Below are 24,322 nucleotides of genomic sequence, written 5' to 3'. Positions count from 1 at the left end.
ATACTTGGTTGTTAGCCAGAAAATATGTTGTTAGCCTGGGTGAGGAGGAGGAGGAATGATTTAGTAGACCAGTTTTGTATTGATGGAGGAAATAGATTTTGCTCTTCTTATTTAGCAATACAAAGTTGCAGCATCAAAGAATAGACAACGCTGGTTTTGTAATGGTTTCTCGAATTGGCTGGATTTATTTTTCAAAAGTGTAATAGAAACACCGACACAAAACAGAGCAGCTGGATTGGGGACTGAAAACAGAAACATGGCAAAGATTTCCAATTCAATTAGCATCCTGTAGTTTGTTTTTGTTGTCCAGAGGACCAGGAAATGAGCAGCATGGTTCAGTTTAGAGCAAAAGTGGTTAGAAGATACCTTGTGATATGTCAGTTGTTCTGAGTCACTTGCAGTGAATTGATAGGAATTTTGTTTGCAAAGCTTTTAACTGTAGTAAGAGCACATTAGGTCATTCCCATCTGAATTAGCTGCCGAAATGAAGACATCTGGGAAAGAATTTGGAGCTAAGGTTATGTATCATTTTAAATTATAATACCCAATGTTGACTTCAAGTCCAGCCAATTGTAATTTATTTAATAAACCATAGTTAGGTAAAACTTGGTTCAGAAGTATGGATGAATGCAGCCTTTCCATGAAAGGATGGTGAAAATGAAATCCAGGGCTCAGGATGTAATCCCAAAGTATATCCTTACTTCTATTGTAAGTGCATGATTTATTGAAACCATGAGGGCGGTGAAGACAGCCTAGCCATCCAGCCCAACCATTGACACCTTCAAGCATTTTGCAATTGTGCAAGCGAAATTTGACATCAAGAGGCTAAGGTTCTGTGACACAATTTATGTGCATCTCCAATGTCTCTTGCTTTGATTCCCAATCTTGAAACTCACTCCCCAGCCTGAAATTACAGTGGACAAAAGGTTTTGGTGGCTCCGTACTGTTTCTTTTTGGTGTCCTTCAGTCATTCTTGACTCCAATGACTGCCTAGACAAGTCCCTACAGTTTTTTCAACAAAATCTGCTGCAACCTTTTTTTTTTTTTTTTTTTTGGATAGACTCCTGCAGCTCTCTGGAAATCACTAATTAATTGATTAGTTTGTGGATTTTATTATTCTGGGAAGTCGTCAACATAAGCCAGCATTTCTCAACCTTGGCAACTTTAAAATGCGTGGACTTCAACTCTCGGTCTGCACATTTTAAAAGTTGCCAACGTTGCAAAACATTGACATAAATCCTAGGCTTTAATTTAGCATGATATGTGAATCTAGCTACTTGTAGCTTGATGAATGAACCATAGTTACAGAAACCATGACTTGGAATTGTACCTCTGGGGGAAAAATTAATATCCCAGTGTAAGATCATTAATTTTTTTAACACATTGAGCCCAAATACTTCTAAATCATGGGTGTCAAACTTGCTGCATCATGTTGCCGCCACGTGATGTTTTGCGATGTTGCGGTGGGCGTGGCTTGCGTGTGATGCATCCGGCTCGCAGGCTACCAGTTTTGACACCCCGGAGTCTAAATCTAAATCTTTCCCAGACTTTCCAAATATTTCATTATTCTAGAATGATTGGATTCTAAAATTTCACAAAGCGGTAAAAATAGTTTTATTGTAATGGGCTTTTATCCTGGACAATGGACCTAGGTTGCATCTGTAAAGTTATTGCATATTGGATGGTGTTTTATTTTTATTGTGTAAACTGCCTGTGTTATGAGCAATAGGATAGAACAGAATGTATTGCATTTTGGATACATACCACTTTTTGTTTCCATTTTGGAAACCAGTATTTTAGGCTCAGCTAGCCTCCATAACTCCTACTTTAATATGTTCAATCCACCCACTTGGCTATCATTGCCTTAGTGTAAAACTGTTCTGGAGTGTGAACCTCAGACACATGTTCGTTTTCTGTGTTTTCATAGAATCACAGAACTGTAGAGTTACAAAGGAATAAGGCTCATCCAATTCTTCTGCAAAATCAGTTAACTTTAAGTGATAGCTTTCCGGTTCTTAAAAACTTCCAGAGATATAGAACCCACAACTTTCTTTATACTGTATACCTGAGAACATCTGGAATGTCTTCCCTCAGTCTTCTTTTCTAAATACCCCAAGTTCCTTCAGCCTACTCTCATAGACTATCTCCTTAAGATTCATTCCAAATACAACTACTTTCTCCCCTATTATAATATGTACTACATCATTGTACAGTCGCACACACACATAGCTAAGGTAAGTGAGGTTGCCTCCAGATGATCAGGCATGAAAACGTCCATAACAACAGTTCCCTTTTTCCCATCCTTAGATATGCATTTTTATGTCATTTTTCTTCACTAAACCATGATCAGTGCTCATTTACCATGCAGTGAAGATACTAATGCTAGTAAAGTTTAACATTTCAAAACAAGCCATTAACACTTTTATCCAAACACATTCCAAAGCTTAAGTAGAATTTGTACAAATATTTATGACTCCATTTCAGCATTTTACATTGAATCACCATTTGAAGTTGAAAGCAGAAAGTTGTCATCAGATATTTTCATTTCAGCACTTTGTACTTTTCTCCCTCTTCAAGGGATGCTTCCTGATTAATAAAATTGTGTTAAAATGAAGTGTTCAGTACGCTTATAAATCTGCTGGAAGACAAAGAGAAGCTGATTGAAACATGTCAGATACTGTGACATGCCATATTGGCTGTTACTGCAACTCTGCTGATGAGTAGTGTCAAATACTGATTGTTAACCTGTCAGACCCTGTCAAATGTTGACTGCATCTTTGAAACCATCAAATGTTGACTACTATTAAATCATCTTCGGACTTTTGAGTATTGGTTGATAATAATGTCTCAAATGCCGAGAAACCCTACAATATTCAGATATTTACCTTCAGACAATCCAGAAATATATTATTTACAATAACAATAGGGATAGGGATAGGGATAGGGATAGGGATAGGGATAGGGATAGGATAGGATAGAATAGAATAGAATAGAATAGAATAGAATAGAATAGAATAGAATAGAATAGAATAGAATAGAATAGAATAGAATAGAAGGGACCTTGGAGGTCTTCTAGTCCAACCCCCTGCTTAGGCAGGAAACCTTGTACTATTTCAGACAAATGGTTATCCAAACTCTTCTTTAAAACTTCCAGTGTTGGAGCATTTACAACCTCTGGAGGCAAGTTATTTCATTGATTAATTGTTCTAATTGTCAGGAAATTTCTCCTTAGTTCTAGGTTGCTTTTCTCCTTGGTTAGTTTCCACCCATTTCTTCTTGTCCTGCCCTCAGGTGCTTTGAAGAATAGGTTGTCCCCCTCTTCTTTGTGGCAGCCCCTGAGATATTGGAACACTGCTATCTTGTCACCCCCAGTCCTTCTTTTCACTAGACTAGTGAGAAGTTTCATTCCTTTTAAAGCATGGGTGACATGACAACATGCATAGAAAGGGAGTTGAGCTTGCAGGATGCTGGTGATTTTATTGTTTGCCTCCCCCTGCAAAAAAAACTCTTAAAACTATCACAAGCGTTTTGGAAAGCAAATTCATTCCTGCAGAAATTAGTGAACAAGATAAATAGTTTTTGAGGAACTGACCTTTTATTCCCCCTTTCCCAGAGCGGTGATGGCCCCTTGATACAACATACAGCTCGTCTTTTTCAGGCTGTCCGTTGCAGCAGTAAAAAGTTGCAATCAGTGTGGTGTTAAGCAGTAAAGAACCACAATTTCTGTGAAAGCCTCATTATGTCTCACTGGAGCAAAGTGGTTTGAGGTTTACAGCCATAATTGAAGAAAACTGGCTGTTGCACAAGCTCCTGAGACAATTATATCAGTGCTGGCAGCCCCTTAGTGATAGATGAGTGTTTTCATTTGGTTCTTGAAACTGATAACGCTTATAAGAATGTGCGAAAAAAAATATTTATTTACCAAAGCAAATCTATGCATTGCTCCCTTTTCCCCGCTGTCTAGATTCCCAGCGCGTCTGTGTTTGTCTAGACAGAAAATACAAAGAAGCAGGTTGTGTCACTTCCACGCAGTATCTGAACCTGGGTCTGCAATATATTCAGGAGTTAAAAATTATGCTAAATTAAATTAGTGTGACCTTACTTTGCATTTCGAAGCCACATTTGCCTGTCTCATAAAGCTTGTTTCATCTATCATCTTTCCCTGGGGAAAATTGCAGGGGAAAATGGAATGAGGTCTTCTCTAATTGAAAAGTGACAATGATTAGGAACCCAAATACATAATGTGTCTTTTTACAAAAAGGTGTGTGGGTGGTGGGTGTGCATGTGTGCCTATATCTCTTATACATTGCGTGTGTGCACACATACACACGGAAGCACACATAATATGAATGTATTGAATGATAAATTCATGCAGTTTGTTTCACTTCTCAAATATTTGCTTTTTTATAGAGTAAATGTTGCAAAACGCTACTAGGTTGATTTTGGGGGGAGGGCATTATTCTCCCCATTTGTGTTTAACCAGTGATCCACATTAACCGTTCACCAGGTGGATTTGGCCCTTGGTATGCCAAAAACCTTGTGAAAATATAATTAGTGAAAATGAAATGGAACTGTCAAGAAATCAGTTCTGTCTTTTCACTGCCTGTAAATTATAGCCCGAAGGGGTCTTTGTATATGTGTGTTGGGGGTGCTGTTATCTCTCTTGTTGAGAGTTCTTCACTTTTGAAAAAAGATTCACCTATCATTGTAAGATAGAAGATAACAATAAGTTGTTGATTTTTTTAAAATTGAGAGTGAAGCTACCATGATTGTGTAACATGAGACCAATTCCTCATGGAAGAAAACAGTGAAAAGAGGATTGAAGCTAAATAATAACAGGGAAGAGTCTGTGGATATAGTCCCACAACAGTTATCCAGGCATTTGTCATGAAAGAGCAGCAAATTATTAGTTATTACATTATTATTGTATTTACTTACAGGGACAGGATTTTGCGAGATTTTTCTTCCTCAGCTGTCAAAACAAGTTAGCCGGGCTTGAATATAATGCACTTTCCTTGAGGGAAACATTCATTGACTTGGACTGCCCTGCTAAATCTACCTAACTTGGCAAGGAGCCACCAAACTTGACCCTGTGGGATGATTGACATTGTTTGCCCCATGGGCAATCTATATCAATCTTCTTCTCCCAAAGAAGCAAAATTTACAGTGGTGGTCTTAGGGCTTAAGACATTTTCCATGTTCAGCTGAAGGCTATTCATTTGTTCACCAGCCTTGCCCTACGGAATACTCTTCCCCTGGAAATTCAACAGTCCCAATTGTCTTATCCTTCTGGAATACACATAAGACCTGGATCTTCCCCACAGGCGCTGGGATAAAATGAGGTCAGAATGAGATGAGAATGTTCTACATTGCATTAGTGTGACACATCATCAAGTGTGGTGGTTGTGTCAGTTTTTCTCTTTTTGCTTTTATTGTCCTTTCGTTTTACAAATATTTAAAATAAAATATAAAATATTCCAGTAAGAGCTTAAAAGACTAAAACATGTGAGAAGCTACCATGAATCACAGGTCTGATATCATTGATTTGGTTTGATTTTAACAGATCGTTTATATTTCAAAACTAAACTTGGAGTTTGTAATTTCTGGGGTTTTCTTTCTTTAATGTTAGTCTCTTGTACCTCACTTTTTATTCTAGATGAGTGTGCATACAGAAACATAGAAACACATGTATGGAAATATGTTAAAACCAGAAACTAATTGGCAATATTTTACTAAAATAAAATGTTGAAAGAGATTTCATCCAAGGATGCTCATTTACACTCTTAACTCATCACCCTTTTTGTAAACTTAATAATGCATTCAGACGAATACATTTGGATGGTGTCTAAATGGGAAAGTAAAGAAAAGTCTTCTTCAGCATTATGTATGTGTCAGATTACAGTATGGGACAATATCATTGATCTAATGATAATTTAGTTCTAGAAGCACTAGAATTGTTAAAACAAAATATCAGTTATTTTTTAATCAAGTAGTCAATTGGTTATTGGCTTTACATATCTTTATTCTGGAATCCAGTAACTTTTATATCACACTCAGAGTGTAAAATTCCAGAATTTATTTGAAAGTGCAGTTTTTCATTGATGTTTTTTCCTTCTCTGCTTTTCAACCTTTTGGCATTTTGAGTGCAGGATAGCCATTAAAATCAACAATTTGAAAGCAGCATCTCTTTAAAACAATCAGATTATATAACTTCACGTAGCAGCACTATTAAAATCGCTTTACAAAAGATACCAGTAAGCTTAAGTAGTGGCAGAATAATTAATACGCGCATGGGTTAATACCATTTTTAGTTGGAATTCAAACATTTCATTCAGCCTAATGCGAACCTATATGCAGAACAGCACAGTCAATACATAGGGCACCATCACTGGAAAATCACTCCAGTCCAGTGTTTCTCAACCTTGCAAACTTGAAGATGTGTGGGTGTCAGTTCCCAGAATTCCCCACCCAGTAAAGCTGGCTGGGGAATTCTAGGAATTGACATCCACACATCTTCAAGTTGTCAAGGTTGAGAAACACTGCTCTAGTGGGAGTGAAAAGAAGGATGTCATACCCTGCGTGTTTCCTCAAATGCTCTCTCCACCCCTCACAAAAGTGTGCTTCGCATCTGTGATCCTGTGATATTAATTTTTGACACATGAGCCAACTTATTTCTGCTTCAAGCCTGTGGTTGCAAAAACATTGCAAGTTTTTTTTTTCATTTTAAATCCTGGAAGCCTGTTAAGCTTCGGGATAGAGATATTTAAAAGGTTCTTAGGCTAGTGTTTCTCAACCTTGGTAGCTTGAAGTCCACCCATCTTCAAGCTTCCAAGGTTGAGAAACACTGTCTTAGGCTATCCCAGAAGTCGATCTACAGTGCAGTCATATCAGGATGCTATCATTCCACTCAGGTCTTTAATTAAAAGCAGAGGGATAGCGCTCCAACACAGCAATTTTTACAGATCCCAAACCACAGATGTTGTGGTTTAGATCACAGTATTGAAGGAAAAGCGGCACGCCTTTTTATGCATAGTTAGCCAATGCCTCATTTGGGATTTTGAGACTTTTCAGACTTTTAAGAATGGCCGCAATTGTGACAACTGGACACCTGTCTGGAAGTGAAGAGATCTAATATGGGACATAAGTAGTATAAATAATAATTTTAAAAAATCAAACAAGGAAAATGATTATTTACTATGCATGAAATAGGATATACAATGTGTGTGTGTGTGTGTGTGTGTGTGTGTGTGTGTATACACACACATATATATTATACAATAATATATAATTATAATTCTTATAAAAGAATTATACAAAGCTGTATAATTCTTTTAATTGATTTTAAATTTTGTATTGGTATGTTTTTTATCCTTGGCTGTGCACCGCCCTGAGTCCAATAGGAGAAGGGCAGTATATAAATTGAAATAATAATAATAATAATAATAATAATAATAATAATAATAATAATAATAATAATAATAATAATAATAATAATAATAATATATTGCTGCCTTTGCAAAGACTCCTGGAGGTCTGCAATATAAAATGGATAAAAACTGCAAATTCACTGCATAACCTGGTATCCAAATGAGCAGATTCCCCCATTACTTTACATAAATGTTATCCTCTGTAAAAAAATCCTCTGTTTTGACTGCCCTCTGAAGTGCTGTTTGGGTGCCATCCAGCTCTTCAGAGGTAAGCAATAATATAGCAATGGGGCATTCACAGAAAACGAGGTTTCCTAATTCTGCCTCCTGATTTCATGTACCCATTTGAAACAAACAAACTGGATAGGTTGGTTCTGCCTAGAGGAGGTGATCTTGCAGGTTCCCGAGCACCCAGCCTTAAAAACAGATCTTTGCACTGTCCCCAAAGGCTATGGGAAGCCAATGCAATATTGTACAGCAGTGGGGGTGAACAAAATTGATGTCTTTAAACCTTGTACACTTCAACTCTCAGAATTCCTCAGGCAACATGGCTAGCTGAGGAATTCTGGGAGTTGAAGTCCACCGGTCTCAAAGTTGCCCAAATTTGGACATCCATGCTGTACAGCATCTGCGAAACCGGTGTCATGCATTACTGCCAGTTCTCACCCATGCACGAACAGGCCACTGCATTTTACATCAGCTGCAGTCTTTAAAGGGAGCCCCATATAGAGTGTGCTGCAATGACAGAGGTGTACATTTGGAATTTAATTTGTGAGGCATGCCGGCTGTTGATTCTAATGGAAGCTATTTACTTCTACTACTTATTCTGTATATCATTTACTTAATGTAAACCATCCGTGTTTGTTTTCCTTGCAACACGGTGCCGTTCCTTCTGCTAATGCTGACAAATGTTTGGAGGGTACATAATCTAAGTTGTCTAAGAATACCCAGTGGAAATTACGGGTCGTGCTGTCTTTTTCTTTCCTTTCCTTTTTGCATAATGAAAAAAGATGTGATCACAATATTAATCAGGCAACTCTAGACATGCTTTATATATATATAAAAAAGCATGAGCTTTTCCAAATGGGAAAGCGGAGGAAGAATCTCTTGAAAATCGTTCTTGACCGGATATTCTGTATATATAAATAGCAGAATTTGAAGGAGAGAGCAGAGTAGGGTGTATATTTACTCAAGGAGGGAGATACACAAGCATACACACAAACACAAATGGATGTGATTCACCAGACATCTTTCACTCTTTTCCATATTAACTTATTGTTCATTTAACATATTAAATTATTGTTTATATATATCTTCTGCATATAAACAATACTTTGAAATGCCCAAAGGGCTGGATTCGCACATCAAGTTAAGCCACTCCTCTACTGACCAAGATTAACACGTAAGTATGTATAACATGTTAGTATGTAGGGCAATGCAGCTGTTTTAGGTAACCTGGTTTTAAGTGGGTTGGGTGAACGGATCTTAGCCTCTGGGTTATAAAAGGGGTGAGTTGAGAGAAGGGACCCATTCCATGGTCTACTCAGAGAATTTATCCTGCCCCCACCCCCATCTCGGGCACCAGGCAGAGGGTCCCAAGTGTTCTGCAACACCGAGTGCATAGTGTGGCTCTGAAAAGCTGCGGGATAGAAGATGCACTGTTTATCTGCTAAGAGTGTCTAAACCTGTCTAGCACTTAGCCAGCTGGGAAGGGGTGAAAACAGCTAACACAAGGAGATTGTCGTCCCCCCCTCTTGTTGGGTTCCTGTGACCTTTGACCTCCTCCTGGCTGCCCTGAAACAAAAGGCCCAAAGACATCAACCTGGGGTCTTTTGGCAAGGCAGTGCTGCTACTAGGCTGCTTACAAAAGGAACCATTGAGTCCCACCCCACCACCCCCAATCCCTCCTCAAGAGGGTAAACATTTGAATGGAACAACAGCCCTGTGTGTGTGACCCGGCTTTGTTGTCACTCAGCCTAGTCGCGCTGCTCAGTCCTGGATGCCAAACGCAACCACCCTTTTTGGACATATATCTCATTGCAGGACAAAGAGGGAGCCCAACACCCCCTTCCCCACTCTGCCGCACCCCATTTTTGGAGTGGCTCTGTTTATATGCAAACCTTTCAGACAGTCCCCTGTGAGAGTTTGTGTTGTGGATGGAGAAGGTGGGGAACAATGCACACACAGCATGATCCTCGGCTGAAGTGGGAGTGGGGGGGCTAATACCCTCGCTTAAACTTGGGAAGTATCACCGAATGGCAGATTGTTTTATACTGTTGCTGGGTAGATTTCCCTCGTTCCTTGGACCACGGCAAATTAGGCTTCCTTCAGGCTCTCATGGGCACTGGGTGAGTCCCCCGGTACCCCCCATGCAGAGCAGATGGAGAAGAGGAAAGTTTAACTTTTCCCCAATCCACGATATGTCTGCTACATGCCATGTGGGTAGGCTTGTGGTTTGTTCCAAAGCTAGAGATATGAAAGAAAGCAGTGGAATATCTAAGAATTCACAGATGATGTGAATGAGTTGATCTGAGCTACAGGGAGCATTTGTCTGAAATTTTGTTTAAAAAAAATAGAGATGGGAACTAAAGCACAGGAGAATTTGTAGGAGCAACCTACAGTTTAACACCCCACTTCACAAAATATAGCTTGGCTTTCCTCTTTCGGGTACAATATGGAGATGGTTTTCAGTGTCGTTTGTTTGGGTTGCAATTTTTAAAAAACAGATTCACATAACTAGATCATTTAATCCCATGGATTTACATTTATCTGCCATGTGTGTCGTGTGTGTGTATGTGTGTGTGTGTGTGTGTTGTTATAGCGTAAGAGATGTTTTATTGTACAATATCTTATGGGAGGTGATGATTTTTGCATGACGGTCGTTTTATTGTTTTCATGCTGAACTGCTTTGAGGCATATCTCATGATCACAAAAATCTACTTGCTTGCAAAATAAATTGAAACACTGAAAACATCGTAGGTCCCTTTTCATGTTCTGTTTTCAGCTGGTTTGCCAGTGACGTTTGAATCCCGATTAATGAATGCAGTGTTAAATAAAAGTTTTTAGAGAGCTAAGGAGGGGTGTCCAAAAAGTCAAAATGGCTGCCAGTGATTGAAACCTCGCTTCTTTTCCGCATGTATCATGCACATCATGCATTTTTTAAAAAGGGGTGGGGCTTAAATTGCACAGCTGTGCTTGCCATCTTGACGTTTTGTATCCTAAGGCCATAACTGCTGCATATACGGTTCACAATTATTTGGGATGCTTGCTGTAGATCTGTAGGTGCTTTAAACTGGCAGGACTGGCTGCTCCACAGTTACAAGCAGGTGTAGACTATTTGCCCAGCCTCTCCTTTGCTTTTATTGGCCCTGAACCGCTAGGATTTAGGAAGCAATTTTCAACATTGTTTGTTCTTGGAGATAAACTAGGCTGGGAACTAGGGTGGCTGAAAGCAGTTTGTCCGCAGATCAACCCAGTAAACTCCAGTGCAAGTTCTGTGTCATTTTCAGGATAGAGAAATAATTTTGCCCTCTCAGGCCTTGAGGGAAGGCAGTGATGTCACAACATGTTCACAGGCCTTCTAAATGCAGGGGAGTGAAATGTCAGTTGCTCTACCTTGCTAATTGTGGCAGCTGTTGTGAGGAATGCAGCAGCCAGGGGAAACCCTGCACTCAGCCAGGTGATAGGAGGAGAAGTAGCCTGCTGTTTTGTTGATATGAGGAGAGACCACCGGAAAAGGGAGGCCAGCGGGGCTGAAGTCCATGTCCAGTCTTAAAATAGCCAGCCTGCTGATCACAGGGGAGGTCATCGTCCAGGGATATGGGGCTGGAACAAAACAGGCAGGGCTAAAAATTTAAAGACATGCATTGCAGGCACTCACAATCATATGCCAAGTCTGGCTTACCCAGTGCATATGGAAGCGTTTATTTAAGAATAGAGCTATCTGTGCCATGTGTATAGTATGTACTCTCTTGTCTCACTAGCTTTATGTAACATGGATCTGCCCGGGGTGGGCTTCAAAAATTTTAGCAAGGGGTTCTCTGCCCGGTTGCTGGGTGGGCATGGCCATGGTGGGTGTGGCCTAGTAGCCCTCCTGCACCATGGCGGGGGGGGGCATTTTTGCCCTCCCCGGGCTCTGGAGGCTTTACTTGAGCCTCTGGGAGGGCGAAAACATCCTCTCCAGGCTCTGGAGGCTTTCCTCGAGCCTCTGGGAGGGCAAAAACGGCCTCCCCAGGCTCCAGAGGATGTCCCAAACTTCTGGTAGGCCTGTTTTTCGCCCTCCCCAAGCCTCCACACGCACCCTGCACTTACCTGCATCCAAAACAGGCCAGGTGGGGACTCCTGGGAGGGGTGGGGTGGGAGGGGCCAGCCAGGAGTGGGATTTGGGGGTTCTCCGAACTGCACAGAATCTTAGCTAGAGGTTCTCCCAAACCCCTGCAAACCCCCAGCAGCCCACTCCTAGACCTGCCTCTACCGATCTCCAGTACAGAATACGAAGCCGCATGCTGCTCATTGGATAACAACTCTTAAAATGTCATTATTGTTTTAAAGAAACCCAAGTATTCAAAATATGTACAGCTTTCCTATTACACTTCATCTACACCAGTGCTTCTCACATTTGGCAACTTAAGACGTGTGGAGTTGAAGAAATTCCACAGCCAGCCAGCTGGCCTTGTTGCCAATTTTGAGAAATATTGATCTGCACCAAACATGAGGCCAATTAAGATATGGGCCCTTATTAGCTCCCTTCAACCTGCCATCTACAAGGGAAAGAGCAATTGCTCCATTCCACTTGGAGAACCATATAGCATCTGTTGGGCTTCACAGAGTCTTGGTCCTTAGAAGGACAGAGAGCTTGATTGGGGCAGCTCCCTCCCTGGACTAAACCTGCCAGATATGGATATCTCTGGCATCTGTTTTGCTCTTCTGCATTTGTAATGGAAAACTCAGGGACTTATTTCTGCATAAGGCTTGTGTGTCTTCCCTTCTCCCTCAAACTCTGAGTAGCCTGTTGTTGATTGCTCTCGTTTCCTTGACAGCTTTGTACATCTTCCTCTCCTCCTGCCTCCCTTTGCGAGACACTTTTGTGCCAGCTCAGGTCATTCAAGCTGCCTCTGCCAGCTGGCTGAACTGAGCCTTGAATTAAATTACGTCTGGAAGTCTGGCATGCGGAGACCCCTGGGGATCAGCTTGGAAGCGGCGGCTGAAGTTTCAGTGGTGGGCAAACGCCCAGGAGGGGGGGAGAGGGGGAGGGAGGGGGCTTTCCATTGGCCAGGCTGTTGTCACTCAGTAGATTGGTGCCATGTAAATGCTGCAGTTGACTATCTGGAAGGACTCTCTTGAAGCATAGAGAAAAGAAGGTGGGTGCAATAGATTGGCCATGGACAGTTGGGTTAAAAAAGAGTCAAATGCCCATGCATTTTTAAGGCTGTCTTTGAATAAGTGAGAGGATAATACTGTATTTATCCCAAAGGAAGAATGTCAGAATTAAAAAAATCCCCTCCCCTGAATTTTAGATAATCCTGTAATAAATTTGAGAGGGGGGAATTAGCTTCCCTTTCACTTTCAGATTAAACTGTGGGCTTCCCTTTTAGTAATAGATGACAATTTTTGTTTGGTAAATGCAAAAATTCTCACACTTCCAACTTCTAACTTACTCACTTCCACTAGGTTGCCTTGATTTATTCACTGCAAAAGTGACTGTGATATTTTGGGGGGTGGGGTGGGGGAAGGGGAGGTATTTTTTAATTGCCAATTTGAAGTTGATATTCCAGGTAGTACTTTTTAAACACTGTATGTTTAGTGTTACATGTTAGATGTTTTTTTTTTCTGGTTGAGAATCAATGATCAATAATTTCGGTGATGATGTGTCATGTATCATGCACACCCCAGCTCCGTGAAGCGGGGGGGAATCATGATACGTCATGTGATGGCAACGTGACACGGCGAGTTTCACACCCATGATGTATTGAGTCCTTCCCAAAGAGAAATAGGCAGATGTTGCTATTTAATAATATGAAAGGTTTTTAAATCACAGATGTAAGCTGTTCCAAATAAAGGTAGCTTTTGCAATGGCTGATGGCGATTTTGTATTACAAGTAGTCCTCAACTTATGACAGGTTGTTTAATGAGCATTGAGAGTTAGGATGGACTAAAAGAAAAATGTTATTTATGACTCCTCCTTGAAGCGATGACTGCCACTTCAACCCTGTGATCCCATGATGAAGATTTGGCAACTGGCTCCCACTCAGGACTGGTTGCAGCATCTGCAATCATGTTATCATGCTTTCCAATGGCTTTTGCCATTTTCTAGTAAAAGCTGGCAAAAATGTTAATTGGATAAAATGGGTTCACGCTTACAACCATATAGTTCACTTAACAACCATGTGATTTGCTTAATGATCACTATAAAAACAGTGGGGTCATGTGGTGCCTCAACTTAGGACCACAACAATTTATGAAATTTGTTCCCAGCTGTGGTCATAAGTCAAAGACTACTTATAATAATATTAATAATAGCCACATGTTCAGACTGGATTTTGCACTTTTGTCCACTTATCGAGTCCTTCCAATTGACTTGGGATACGGTTTGATTGTGTTACAGATATGATCGCAGGATGTAAGCTGTTCCTAATAAAGCTGCCTTTTGCAATTGACTGGTGGTGAATTTGTCAATGTGGATTATTATTATTATATACACAACATGTGAAATCACACCTGTCAGTTCTTTAGCTGGTATTGGTTTCAAACGCATCAAGTTTTTTCCAAGAATCTAGGTTGTCACGTTTCATCGCTGTAGTATAGTGCAGATCCAAGCAGTGGGGTCTCGTAATTGACGGATGAAAATTTTGTCAATGCACAGATTTTGGAAATGCTGTCCAATTTTGCTTATATGCCATCCAGTTTTCTGATAACTGATAATTTGCTAATAACTGATAACTGGCAATGGACTCCCATGGCCAGTTTATGCCATAATCTTTCAACTTCAATTTTCAGATTTTGTGATCTTTTCTGGTTCTTTGTCTTCTACTATCTTCTCGTATTGCCACATCAATTAGCCACACTTTCAGTTGATTTTAACTACTTTTTAAAATCTGTGTTCCCATCAATTGTTCCTTACTGGCATATGATAGTTTTTACAGCTGTCCTAGTGATTAATTTGGCATTAGTGTTATGTTGCTGTTTGTAATCAGTTTTTCCAATCTTCTTGCGTAAGCTGAGTATATGATTTACTGTTTCTTCTGCTTCTTTACACAATATGCACTTTGAATCATTTGATGATTTTTCAGTTCTGGCCTTGATTGCAATACTTTGCCATAGTTTGCTCTTGAGCAGTCAAAATCAAGCCTTCAGTTTCTTTTTTTAATGTTCCAGTTGTAGGTCATTGCCAGGTTTTATCTTTGTCCACTTTCCCTTCAGTCTTTGCAGAAATTGATTATGCAGTGCTTTTCCTTGCTGGCAATAGGATGATAATGATGAGTCGTCACACAGTCAACCAAGTGTTTAGACTGGATATGGCATTTTTATCCACCTATCGAGTCCTTTGCAAAGATTTAGGTTGGGGGAGGTATGTTGCTGTTTGATGGTATTGTCGTAGGATGTAAGCTTTATTATTATTTGTTATCATTTATTATTAATGTTATTTTCCCAGGAGGAGTTGTCTTACTTGATTAATCTTTCATACTTTGGAAGATTCAAATAATCAGTGTGTGTCTTTGAACATGAATATTGTCTCATGTTCCTTTTGCATAAGATCTCTTAAGTTAAGGGGAGGTAGAGAAAGTTAAGTGTATAAAAGCCATTTTCAAATCCTTTTTGTTCAGTATACTGCAAACCCTTTTTAAGTCATGTGTCTCTCCTTTTGTTTTGTGACAACACAAAGAAATTATTGCTTTGTCCCTTATATAAAGCATCTACCTCTCGCTCTTCACTCAGGTGGCTTCCCTGAATAGTTAATGGACAGTAAAGAGATTTTCCTGATTCTCAAGCTTACACTTGAAAAAAGGCATGCCACACAAAGGGAAAATAATAGTGAGGTGCTAGTTCTTATGACTAATTGTTGTCAACATCTACTGTTGTCCTCAGAATTTTTCCTTTGCTCTTATTTATCTGTTTCTGGTTTGTATTGAGGCCTATTAAAATACAATCTTTCTCTCTTTGTCTCTCTTTTATAGCGGAATTAGAGTTTGTACAGATAATCATAATTGTGGTGGTCATGATGGTTATGGTGGTTGTCATCACGTGCCTGCTGAATCACTACAAACTTTCTGCAAGGTCCTTCATCAATCGGCCCAGCCAAGGACGGAGAAGAGAAGAAAACCTGTCATCGGTAAGGAGGTTGGGGGGAAGGTGGGGAATTCATTTTGTTACCAGTTAACACTTTCCTATTTGTCAATCCATCCAACCAATAGTGTCCATGAGGATGGGATGAAAGAGATGTCCAAAAAGGCAAAACAGCAAGCACAGCATCTTGAAGCTGCATTTGCCATCTTGCCTCTCATCTCCCAGCTCCTCCATTGCATGTTGCAGATCCCGATATCTTTAAAACATTAAAGGTGAAAGATATCATTTTTATACCAATGCTGCACACACACACATACACACATACACACACACACACACACACATATATATATATATTGCAGAGAAGTAGGAAGTGATAGTTCTCCACGTTTCTCCACAGCATCTCGATTTCAGGTGTCTCAGATATTCGAATGCATCCTGCTATCATTGAACTTCCCACTAATGATTGATTGATCGATTGATTGAAGTTTTCTGTGGCCTGCCCCAATTTTGAAACTCTGGACAGTAGAACAAACATATAAAACAACATGAACAACTCCAGTGGATCCAACAAAAACAGGTTAAAAGCCAGGAAGAATCATTGTTTCAACTGCTTTATGAAACATCTGGACCAAAAGGTCTTCACAAACTTCTGCCGGTGGTAAATTCCAGCACTTGAGACCCTCAATGGATAGGCTGCCAACTAGTCTATAGATATTGTTGTGGGGATTACTCTCAGCAGTTCCACTTGAGGTAAACTTCCCAGGTGGATAGATTCAACCTTGATAAGTCATTACTTACCATACTTGTCTCTGGCAGGCCCTGCCCTCTAGCAATAGCGCTTAGATTTATATACTGCCCCATAGTGCTTTTACAACACTCTCTGAACGGTTTACAATGTCAGCATATTGCCCCCAAGAGTCTGGGCCTTCATTTTACTGACCTTGGAAGGATAGAAGGCTGAGTCAATCTTGAGCTGGTCAGGGTCGAATTCCAGGCTGTGGGCAGAGTTTGCCTGCGACACTACTTTCTAATCACTGTGCCCCCAGGGCTTCCTATGCTTGGGGAATTTTAATTCCTCTCCCTGTCCACAGTTCAGCACTCCTCCAAGGCTATGCTTTGAATGATATATAGCCCTGGGAACAACAGTAGAGATTGGTCTCCCATAAATAATGACTCTTGGCAAGAGGAAACTTCACTATGTTCATGTAGGGTGATTTGGATTTGTCTCATCCTCTGATGCTTACTTGGAAGCGGCTTTCATCCGAGGCCTTTCCTGACACTTCCCTTGGAAGTAGGGAGCAATCTTGTTTTGCAAAGCAACCTCCAGGGGGTTCATCATTCAAACATGTGTTGACACAAAGCAGATCCACAGATATTTGCATAGCTCTGTTAAAGAAAAGGAATAAAGGAGCTACTGCTTCAATTCCAAGCTGTTGGTCTCCAGAATGGTTAGGCTGGGTGCATTCTTAGCAAGAACCTGAAAGCACCCCCTGGTGTGGAAAGTCAAGAATGTGCAGCCTGCAGGTTACAATTATAGACTCGTATGTCCCAAAGGTGCTTTATTCAAGAGGCAACTGGACTTTCTGGTTTTTCTTTGAAGACGTTTCGCTTCTCATTCAAGAAGCTTCTTCAGCTTTGAAGATGCTGAAGAAGCTTCTTGGATGAGAAGCAAAATGTCATCAAAAAAACCCCAACCAGTTTCCTCTTGAACAAAGCACCTTTGGGACAATCATGACCTGGATGACTGAGAATCTCCATAGACATTTAGACTCATATATTATAAAGGTGGAGGTCTCAGGTAAAGTACTTAGTTCCATTTCCTGCTGGATCCAGTAAATTTAGAGCTAAAGCCTCCCCAGTAATATAACTTTGGGTTAAAAACCCCAGCAAACAAGTACCATTGCAAACAACTCTTCCTTTTAAGAAGTTTCACCAAATATAATCTACTCTCCACTTTTAGTCTGGCCTCTAGAGCACCAAAGAGCATTGTATCCAACTTGTGTTTGATGATGCTTGTTGTATCATTTCCCCTTTCTCAAGCTAAGAGTATTTTATTCTTCTGGATGCTTTCCATACCACTGACCATCTTCACAGGCCTTTGTAGAAAGTGTTCCAAATTGTTTATTAAAATTCTGGACATAGCAATCCGAAGAGAGTCTGAATAAAGTGGAATGATTATGTTCTGTGGATTGGAAACAGTCCCTTCCTTTTCCGTTCTGTTTTGTTTACTCTATGGTACCTATTTCTTAGCCCAAGGTCACATAACAGGCATCCTTCCTTAACAACCATTAATGGTTGTTGCAATTGCATGATGTCTTATGATCTCGGCGCCTAGCACTGCCAGTTCTAGCAATCCTCAGTTACCATCACTAAGCAAATTTCCACAGATCATTAAGCGAAGACTTCATGTAACCAAAAACTGCTCTTCCTGCCAACTTCCCCATTGATTTTGCTTGTGGGAAAACAGTAGGGAAGGTTGCAAATCACGACCACGTGACCATGGGATCTTGTAATGGTCAAAAATCCAAGCTGGTTGGCAAGTGCCAGGATAGCATTCTGTTAGAGTTTGCAGCAATCCAACCAGCACACAAGTAAATAATTCAGCAGGATTCATGTATAAAAGAAATTTCTTTATATACAGTAATATAAAGCATGATGCATGTATACAATACCCATGCAGTAGAAACCAGAACCAGAACTCAGAATCCAGAAGCACAGAATCTATATAATCATAGAAGCAATAATGCAAGGACAAACAAACTGTTTTATACATAACGGTCAAGTTAAGCCATGCCCAGGCTCCAAACTGTCTGAGTCATCAAACAGTCCCCATTGGCTGACCTGTTACCATGTCTATTCCAATTCATGAACTCTTATACACTGACACATTCACATGACTACCAGGTCCTACGACAGCTGGACCTTGTTCAATGCTGTCATTAATTCGAGCAGTCACTGAATGAGTTTGTCATTAACCAAGGACCCCCTATACTTGATACCGCTAAAGATTTGTTTGGATGTCTAAACAGGGGGAAAAAATGTATTATTTACTCAGTTGTGCCTTTCAGGCAGAATATGCCAGAGCCCCCACTTGTGAATATTTGTTTGGTGGCAAATAGGTTATCTCTGTGGACTGTGTGAATTACTTCTCTGAACAAAGCTTTAGCTTCCTATGTTACATGTCACACACATTGATATGGGTGAGGGAAGAATGAGCAAGAACTGTTATCCCTGGAGCGTTTATAAGGGCACTTATCTTTTAAGCACCCCCAGAAAGCTGCTTTGCAAAACAGCATGGCTCCTTCACTTCTAAGACAGAGGGGTTTTGAATGATAAAATTCTTCTATTGCTTCATTTTGCTCTGTTTTGTTTTCATCAGGAATTTCCCTCTATAGCCCTTTTAATTTTATATTTTCTGTTTTGCGTATTTACATTCAAAGGGGCGTTTTTTGCTTTACAATTTTATAAAGATGACATGTATTAAAAGCTAATTGTAATAATCCCAAATCTTACTATGTTTTTTTTGCTCTTTTAGAATGTTTATTTTTAGTGGGTTTCTTTTGTGGATCATCCCTCCTTCCATATAGATTTCTACAAAAAAAAAAAAAAAACCCTACTAACCAAATAAGTTTCTTAATAATAAATTGAAATAAACCAGGTTAAACTATACAACAGAGCAATGCAGGAATCCATTGGAGCCCAAAGGGTGCTATTCTCCTGTATGTGATTTCTATTTATATTTAATTTTATGTCACAGAGTGGTGTGGCAGCCTAGAAGTGGAGCTCTCACCTCACAATCAGGAGGCTGTGAGTTCAATCCTAGGTAGAGGCAGATAGTTCTCTCTCTGGGCACAATGAGAATATATCTACTGAAAAAATCTCCACATTGGTGACAGGAAGGGCATCCGGCCAGTAAACACTCAGCTCCATTCAGTTGCCCAAGACTCTAGTCTGCAAGGGATTACGGGGTCTTTAAAAGAAGATGATGATGATTTAATTTTATGTCACAATTGAGTGGGACCTATTGTTTTGATGTTGACTCAGGATGTGAACAAGTGTAAGGTTGGTTCTAGAATTTTTAATCTGGATTAATTCATCCAGATTAAAAGCAGTGCAGGCTTCTCGTATGTAGAGGAGGCACAAAGCTCTTAAAAAATGGAAAGGAAAAAGAGAAGCTCAAAAAGTCTCAGCTTGTCAACTCAGTGACAGCCTTTAACTGCCTTCACCACACAAGACGGTCAGCTTGACATCAGCCTAAAGAACTGTAGAAGCAGATGGAATAATGCAATAGCTTTCCTCACTGCTAAATTAAATAGACACCAGGGAGCATAAGGCAATGATATACTCATCACTTAATAAATCTGCCATGGGATGATGAAATATAAACATTTTTATGTTTAACTGTGATTCTGTCCTCTCTGGCTAGTAGGTGTGTGACTGTTATCAGGCAGATCTTTAACCCATGCAACTTGACTTTTATGGGAGAAGGGAGAAACTATCATTCTGAATGCAAAATTGACTGCTTTGAGCATTTGGGAAGAAATTCAAGCACCAAACAGTGTGTTTCACACTAGAAACAGAGCTGTTTCCCATGCAAAAACATAGCCAAAATACTCGAAACAGCCTCTTTTTTTTTCTTTTCTTTTTTCTTTTTTGCATTTGGGCAGTGGTTTGTTCCAAGGGACAGCAAGGTTCATGAATTTATATGCTCGAAAAGATTCAGAACTAAATCTTTTGTTGAATTCCATGTATAGCTTTCCATTTGAGGAAACTCTTTATGGTCCTCCTTACATGCTAATCTTGACCAGTTTGTCTACTTGATATGATGAGAAGACCTAGTCATCAAGGAGAGTTCCTGATGTTTTTTTGTTTTTTTTTTTAATTTGATATATATGCCGCCCTTCTCCGGAGACTCAGGGCGGCTTATAATGCGTTAAGTAATAGCCTTCATACTTTTGTATATTTTTACAAAGTCAGCTTATTGCCCCCTCAAACTGGGTCCTCAATTTACCTACCTTAGAAAGGATGGAAGGCTGAGTCAACCTTGAACCTGGCAAGATTCGAACTTACTAATTGTTTTCAAGGCTAGTAAACCCAGCAAGGTTGTTTTTTTTTTTTTTTGATGTACATCAAAGCAGTGGTGAAATCCAAATATTTTTACTACTGGTTCTGTGGTCATGGCTTGGTGGGCGTGGTGTGGCTTGGTGGGTGTAGCTTGGTGGGCATGGCAGGAGAAGGATACTGCAAAATCCCCATTTTCTCCCCACTCCTGGGGGAAGGATATTGCAAAATCCCCATTCCCACCCCACTCTGGGGCCAGCCAGAGATGGTATTTGCTGGTTCTCCAAACTACTCAAAATTTTCACTATTGGGTCTCCGAACTGCTCAAAATTTCCACTGCCGGTTCTCCAGAACCTGTCAGAACCTGCTGGATTTCATCCCTGCATCAAAGGCCCTTTTCCTCCTTGTGCCTAACCAGGGCACAAACATAGCAAAAGCAATAGGACTTAGACTTATATACCGCTTCACAGTGCTTTACAGCCCCCTCTAAGCATTTTTACAGAGTCAGCATATTGTCCCCCAACAATCTGGGTCCTCATAATCTTGGATCCCTCTTTTTTCATGCCCAGATCTGCATGACGTTGCCTTCATCTCAACCTCAACTCTTGAGTGAGGCAGGTTTAAATTATTCCCCGCTGTACCCTTGCTAAAATAATTGTCTTCCCCTTTAAGGTGGCTGCATCAGATAGCATGTTGGGTGACCAATTGTGACTGAGGTCAATGGGGCATTTATTAGGTGTTTCGGGGGCCTCTGGTCAGCCTCTGATCAGCCCTGTTTGCTGTCATTGTGCTGTTCTAAACACAATAACTCTTTCGATTTTCATAAGGGTGACAGAGCAAACAAATGTTCCCTTCGTATTTCTTTGGCCACCCTCCTGTAGCTTCATGCAAACAGCTCCCTCCAGCAAATCCTTGTCTATCAGCGGTAGTTGAATATGATAGATAGACGTGATGATTTTACATCCCCTGTGGAATGGTGGGAACAATCAGTAGGTAGTAAATTTAAGCGGGAATTGCTCAATAGTGTTAGACAGCTTTGCTGGCTTGGCTCCTTGCTAGTTTAGTGCAAGGCTGAAATAGTGTCACCGTTGAGTGGACCAGTTCAAATCCTACCCCATTGCTTCCAAAATATAACCCCAAAGAATCTGTGAAGTCAGTATAAAGGAAGCCTTTACAGAGAGGGGAAAGGAAGGAGAGGAAAATCTGTACTAGAAATGGTGCCTTTGGTTCAGCTCCCTTTCAATCTATGGTTTAACCTTATTGAAGTATGGTGATGCCAGAATAGATGTAAGATAAAACCCAGATAGAGTTTTGAGATAACAGACATACCTGCAATCAGACTCACTCTATACCTGTTGTAGTACCATGATTGACAGATCTATCAATCCAATTTATATGGCTACCCATCTCACACAAAAGTCGGGGCTGTAAACCATAAAAACTATAAAACATTAATATTAAAAAAAACAAGGAACAGATGTTTGTCCTGTCAGCTAGAGATATGCTGAAGAGGAAGGTTAACAGAGCCAGGTTATTCAACCAATCCTTTTCTGTATTATGCACAGCACACACATAATCAGGATACACATAATCAGCAGCAATTCAGGGAGCAGCGATGAGAAGAACAAATAATCATTTTTTGTCCAATTCAAGGAGAGTGGAGGATCACACTTTTAACTCAGCCTGTGATGTCTCATCCAAACCCAAGATCCAGACCAAAATTGGTCTCGGCATGAAAACCTTTTGAAAGCTACTATTACATATTGTTTGAGACATAATGAGTTTTTATGCCTGTCTTCATGAAAGTGAGTGCCGCATACTTATATTGGACTACTCTTCAGTAAATCTAGAATTGGCTGGAATCTAGAAATCCACTCTAGAATTATAATATAGAACTAACATGAAGTATGGGGCAGAAGGCCCCTGATTCAGTTTGTCTCTCTGATGTGAGTTTCACAAAGTCGCAGTTATCCTAGTTAGGAATTTGAACTAGGACCTGGGAAATCCAAATTGAAGTCTACCCTGAGCTATGAAAGCTTATTGGGTGGTTTTGAGCCAATCCCTGCCTCTCAGTGGAGCCTACCCTATAAGCTTGTTGTTTTGGGAGAAAATTGCAAGAAATGCTACTTAGGCTGCCTTCGGTTTCTGGAAAACAGTCAGGAAAAATTAATAAACAAATGAGACAGTCATCTCTATATAAGTGTAAAATGAGTTCCCTGGAACCCTAACCCGAATAAGAAGTTAATGGAATAATTTTGCTGGAAATTTTCAAATATTAATGCATTGCTTGCTTGCTTTTCTTTTTTTAATGAAATCTTCACCTGGTGAAACAGACACAGTTATTTCTTGCCATCTGGAGGTACATCCGCTAATTTTTGGTACACTGGTTATTGTTTATGTTAAATTAAAAAGAGAAACCAAATTTTGGGTCCCACCTGACTTTGTAATTCCGCAGCGGCTCACAACAGCTTTCTGAAATATGGATTTTTTTATTAGTTACATCAGTCAAATGCTGCAACTGGATTAATATGCCGTATGAAATCCGCGCTGGCAATCCGTTATCTTTCACTTCAAAGGGGTCCCTTATCTTATACAGAGGCATTTTTGTGACAAGATTTGCTATAAAACAGAAGGAAGGGGAAAACATCTGGAGTGGTTCATTTCCATATAAATCACTTCTTTTCCCTTCTTAGAGTAGCAGCACTGCCTTGGGGCTTCTGAGCGCAGAGCAGAGTTTTAAGACACAATGGAACAGAATGCATTCGATAGGCATTTGATGCCTAAATATACTGCAAGACAGGCTGGTACTGTAGCCTGTGTATTTCACGGCATACTTTCACCTTTGAAGCCATCTTAATTTTAACTTATTTTGCCTACACGAGGCACTGAAAACATCACCGAGTGCAAAAATAGAGTATTTTTTTCATCCCTCCAGAGTTGGCATTGGTTTGGTGTGAAGTCATGTAAAACTTCATAGGCAGGAACAGGATAATACATTCTTTTTTTTTTTTTCTACTGATCTGAACAGACTAGTATCCTGTCTCTTGCTACTTATAACTTTGGGAGTTTCTATCCAATTTGCATTCATTATGCAAAGTTTGTATAACTCCCTTATTGCGTGATAATTGCCAATTATCAGGTAGTTTGGTTTAGATGCACACCAATAAATTTGTCACCCCCTCTTCTGGTTTCAACTGGAGGTACAATTTTCATTTTTGCTGATTTTCTTTTAAAAGCATGCATGGCCATGCAATATCTGATTCAATATGCTGTAGATCCTGAAGCCTGAGTGAAGAAGCTGAGAACTCATTGATGAAATAATCCTGGGGAAGTTCAGATTTGGATAAAGGGAAATTTCAAATCTAATGTTTATAATCCCATTATGAAAATTCCAAGCAAATGTCACAGCTTAAAGTAGTATAAATGATTAGATTCCAGTGCCTTTGAGCTTTCCAAGTTCTAAACCTAATTGTCCTTACTGTGATCCACAGCTTCCATTTTAACCAGTTCTTCTGATAAGAGTCACTTTTGTGATTTACAACTTTCTA

At 40.1% G+C, this 24,322-nt stretch overlaps 1 protein-coding gene across 4 annotated transcripts in view; it reads left to right on the top strand.

Moving 5' to 3' along the window:
* PMEPA1 (prostate transmembrane protein, androgen induced 1) overlaps nucleotides 1-24,322 on the top strand; it is an 88,189-nt gene that overhangs the window by 60,433 nt on the left and 3,434 nt on the right. For all 4 annotated transcript variants that reach the window (XM_070940079.1, XM_070940078.1, XM_070940080.1 and 1 more), the window contains one exon: nucleotides 15,602-15,756. In XM_070940079.1, the coding sequence (XP_070796180.1) occupies nucleotides 15,602-15,756 (155 nt within the window). The remainder of the gene's footprint in view (nucleotides 1-15,601; nucleotides 15,757-24,322) is intronic.

The sequence above is a fragment of the Pituophis catenifer genome, unplaced genomic scaffold (assembly GCF_029215685.1).
Source record: "Pituophis catenifer annectens isolate HBS135680 unplaced genomic scaffold, rPitCat1.0.hap2 SCAF_3, whole genome shotgun sequence".
NCBI lineage: Eukaryota > Metazoa > Chordata > Lepidosauria > Squamata > Colubridae > Pituophis > Pituophis catenifer.
This window is presented reverse-complemented; position numbering and strand designations above follow the sequence as displayed.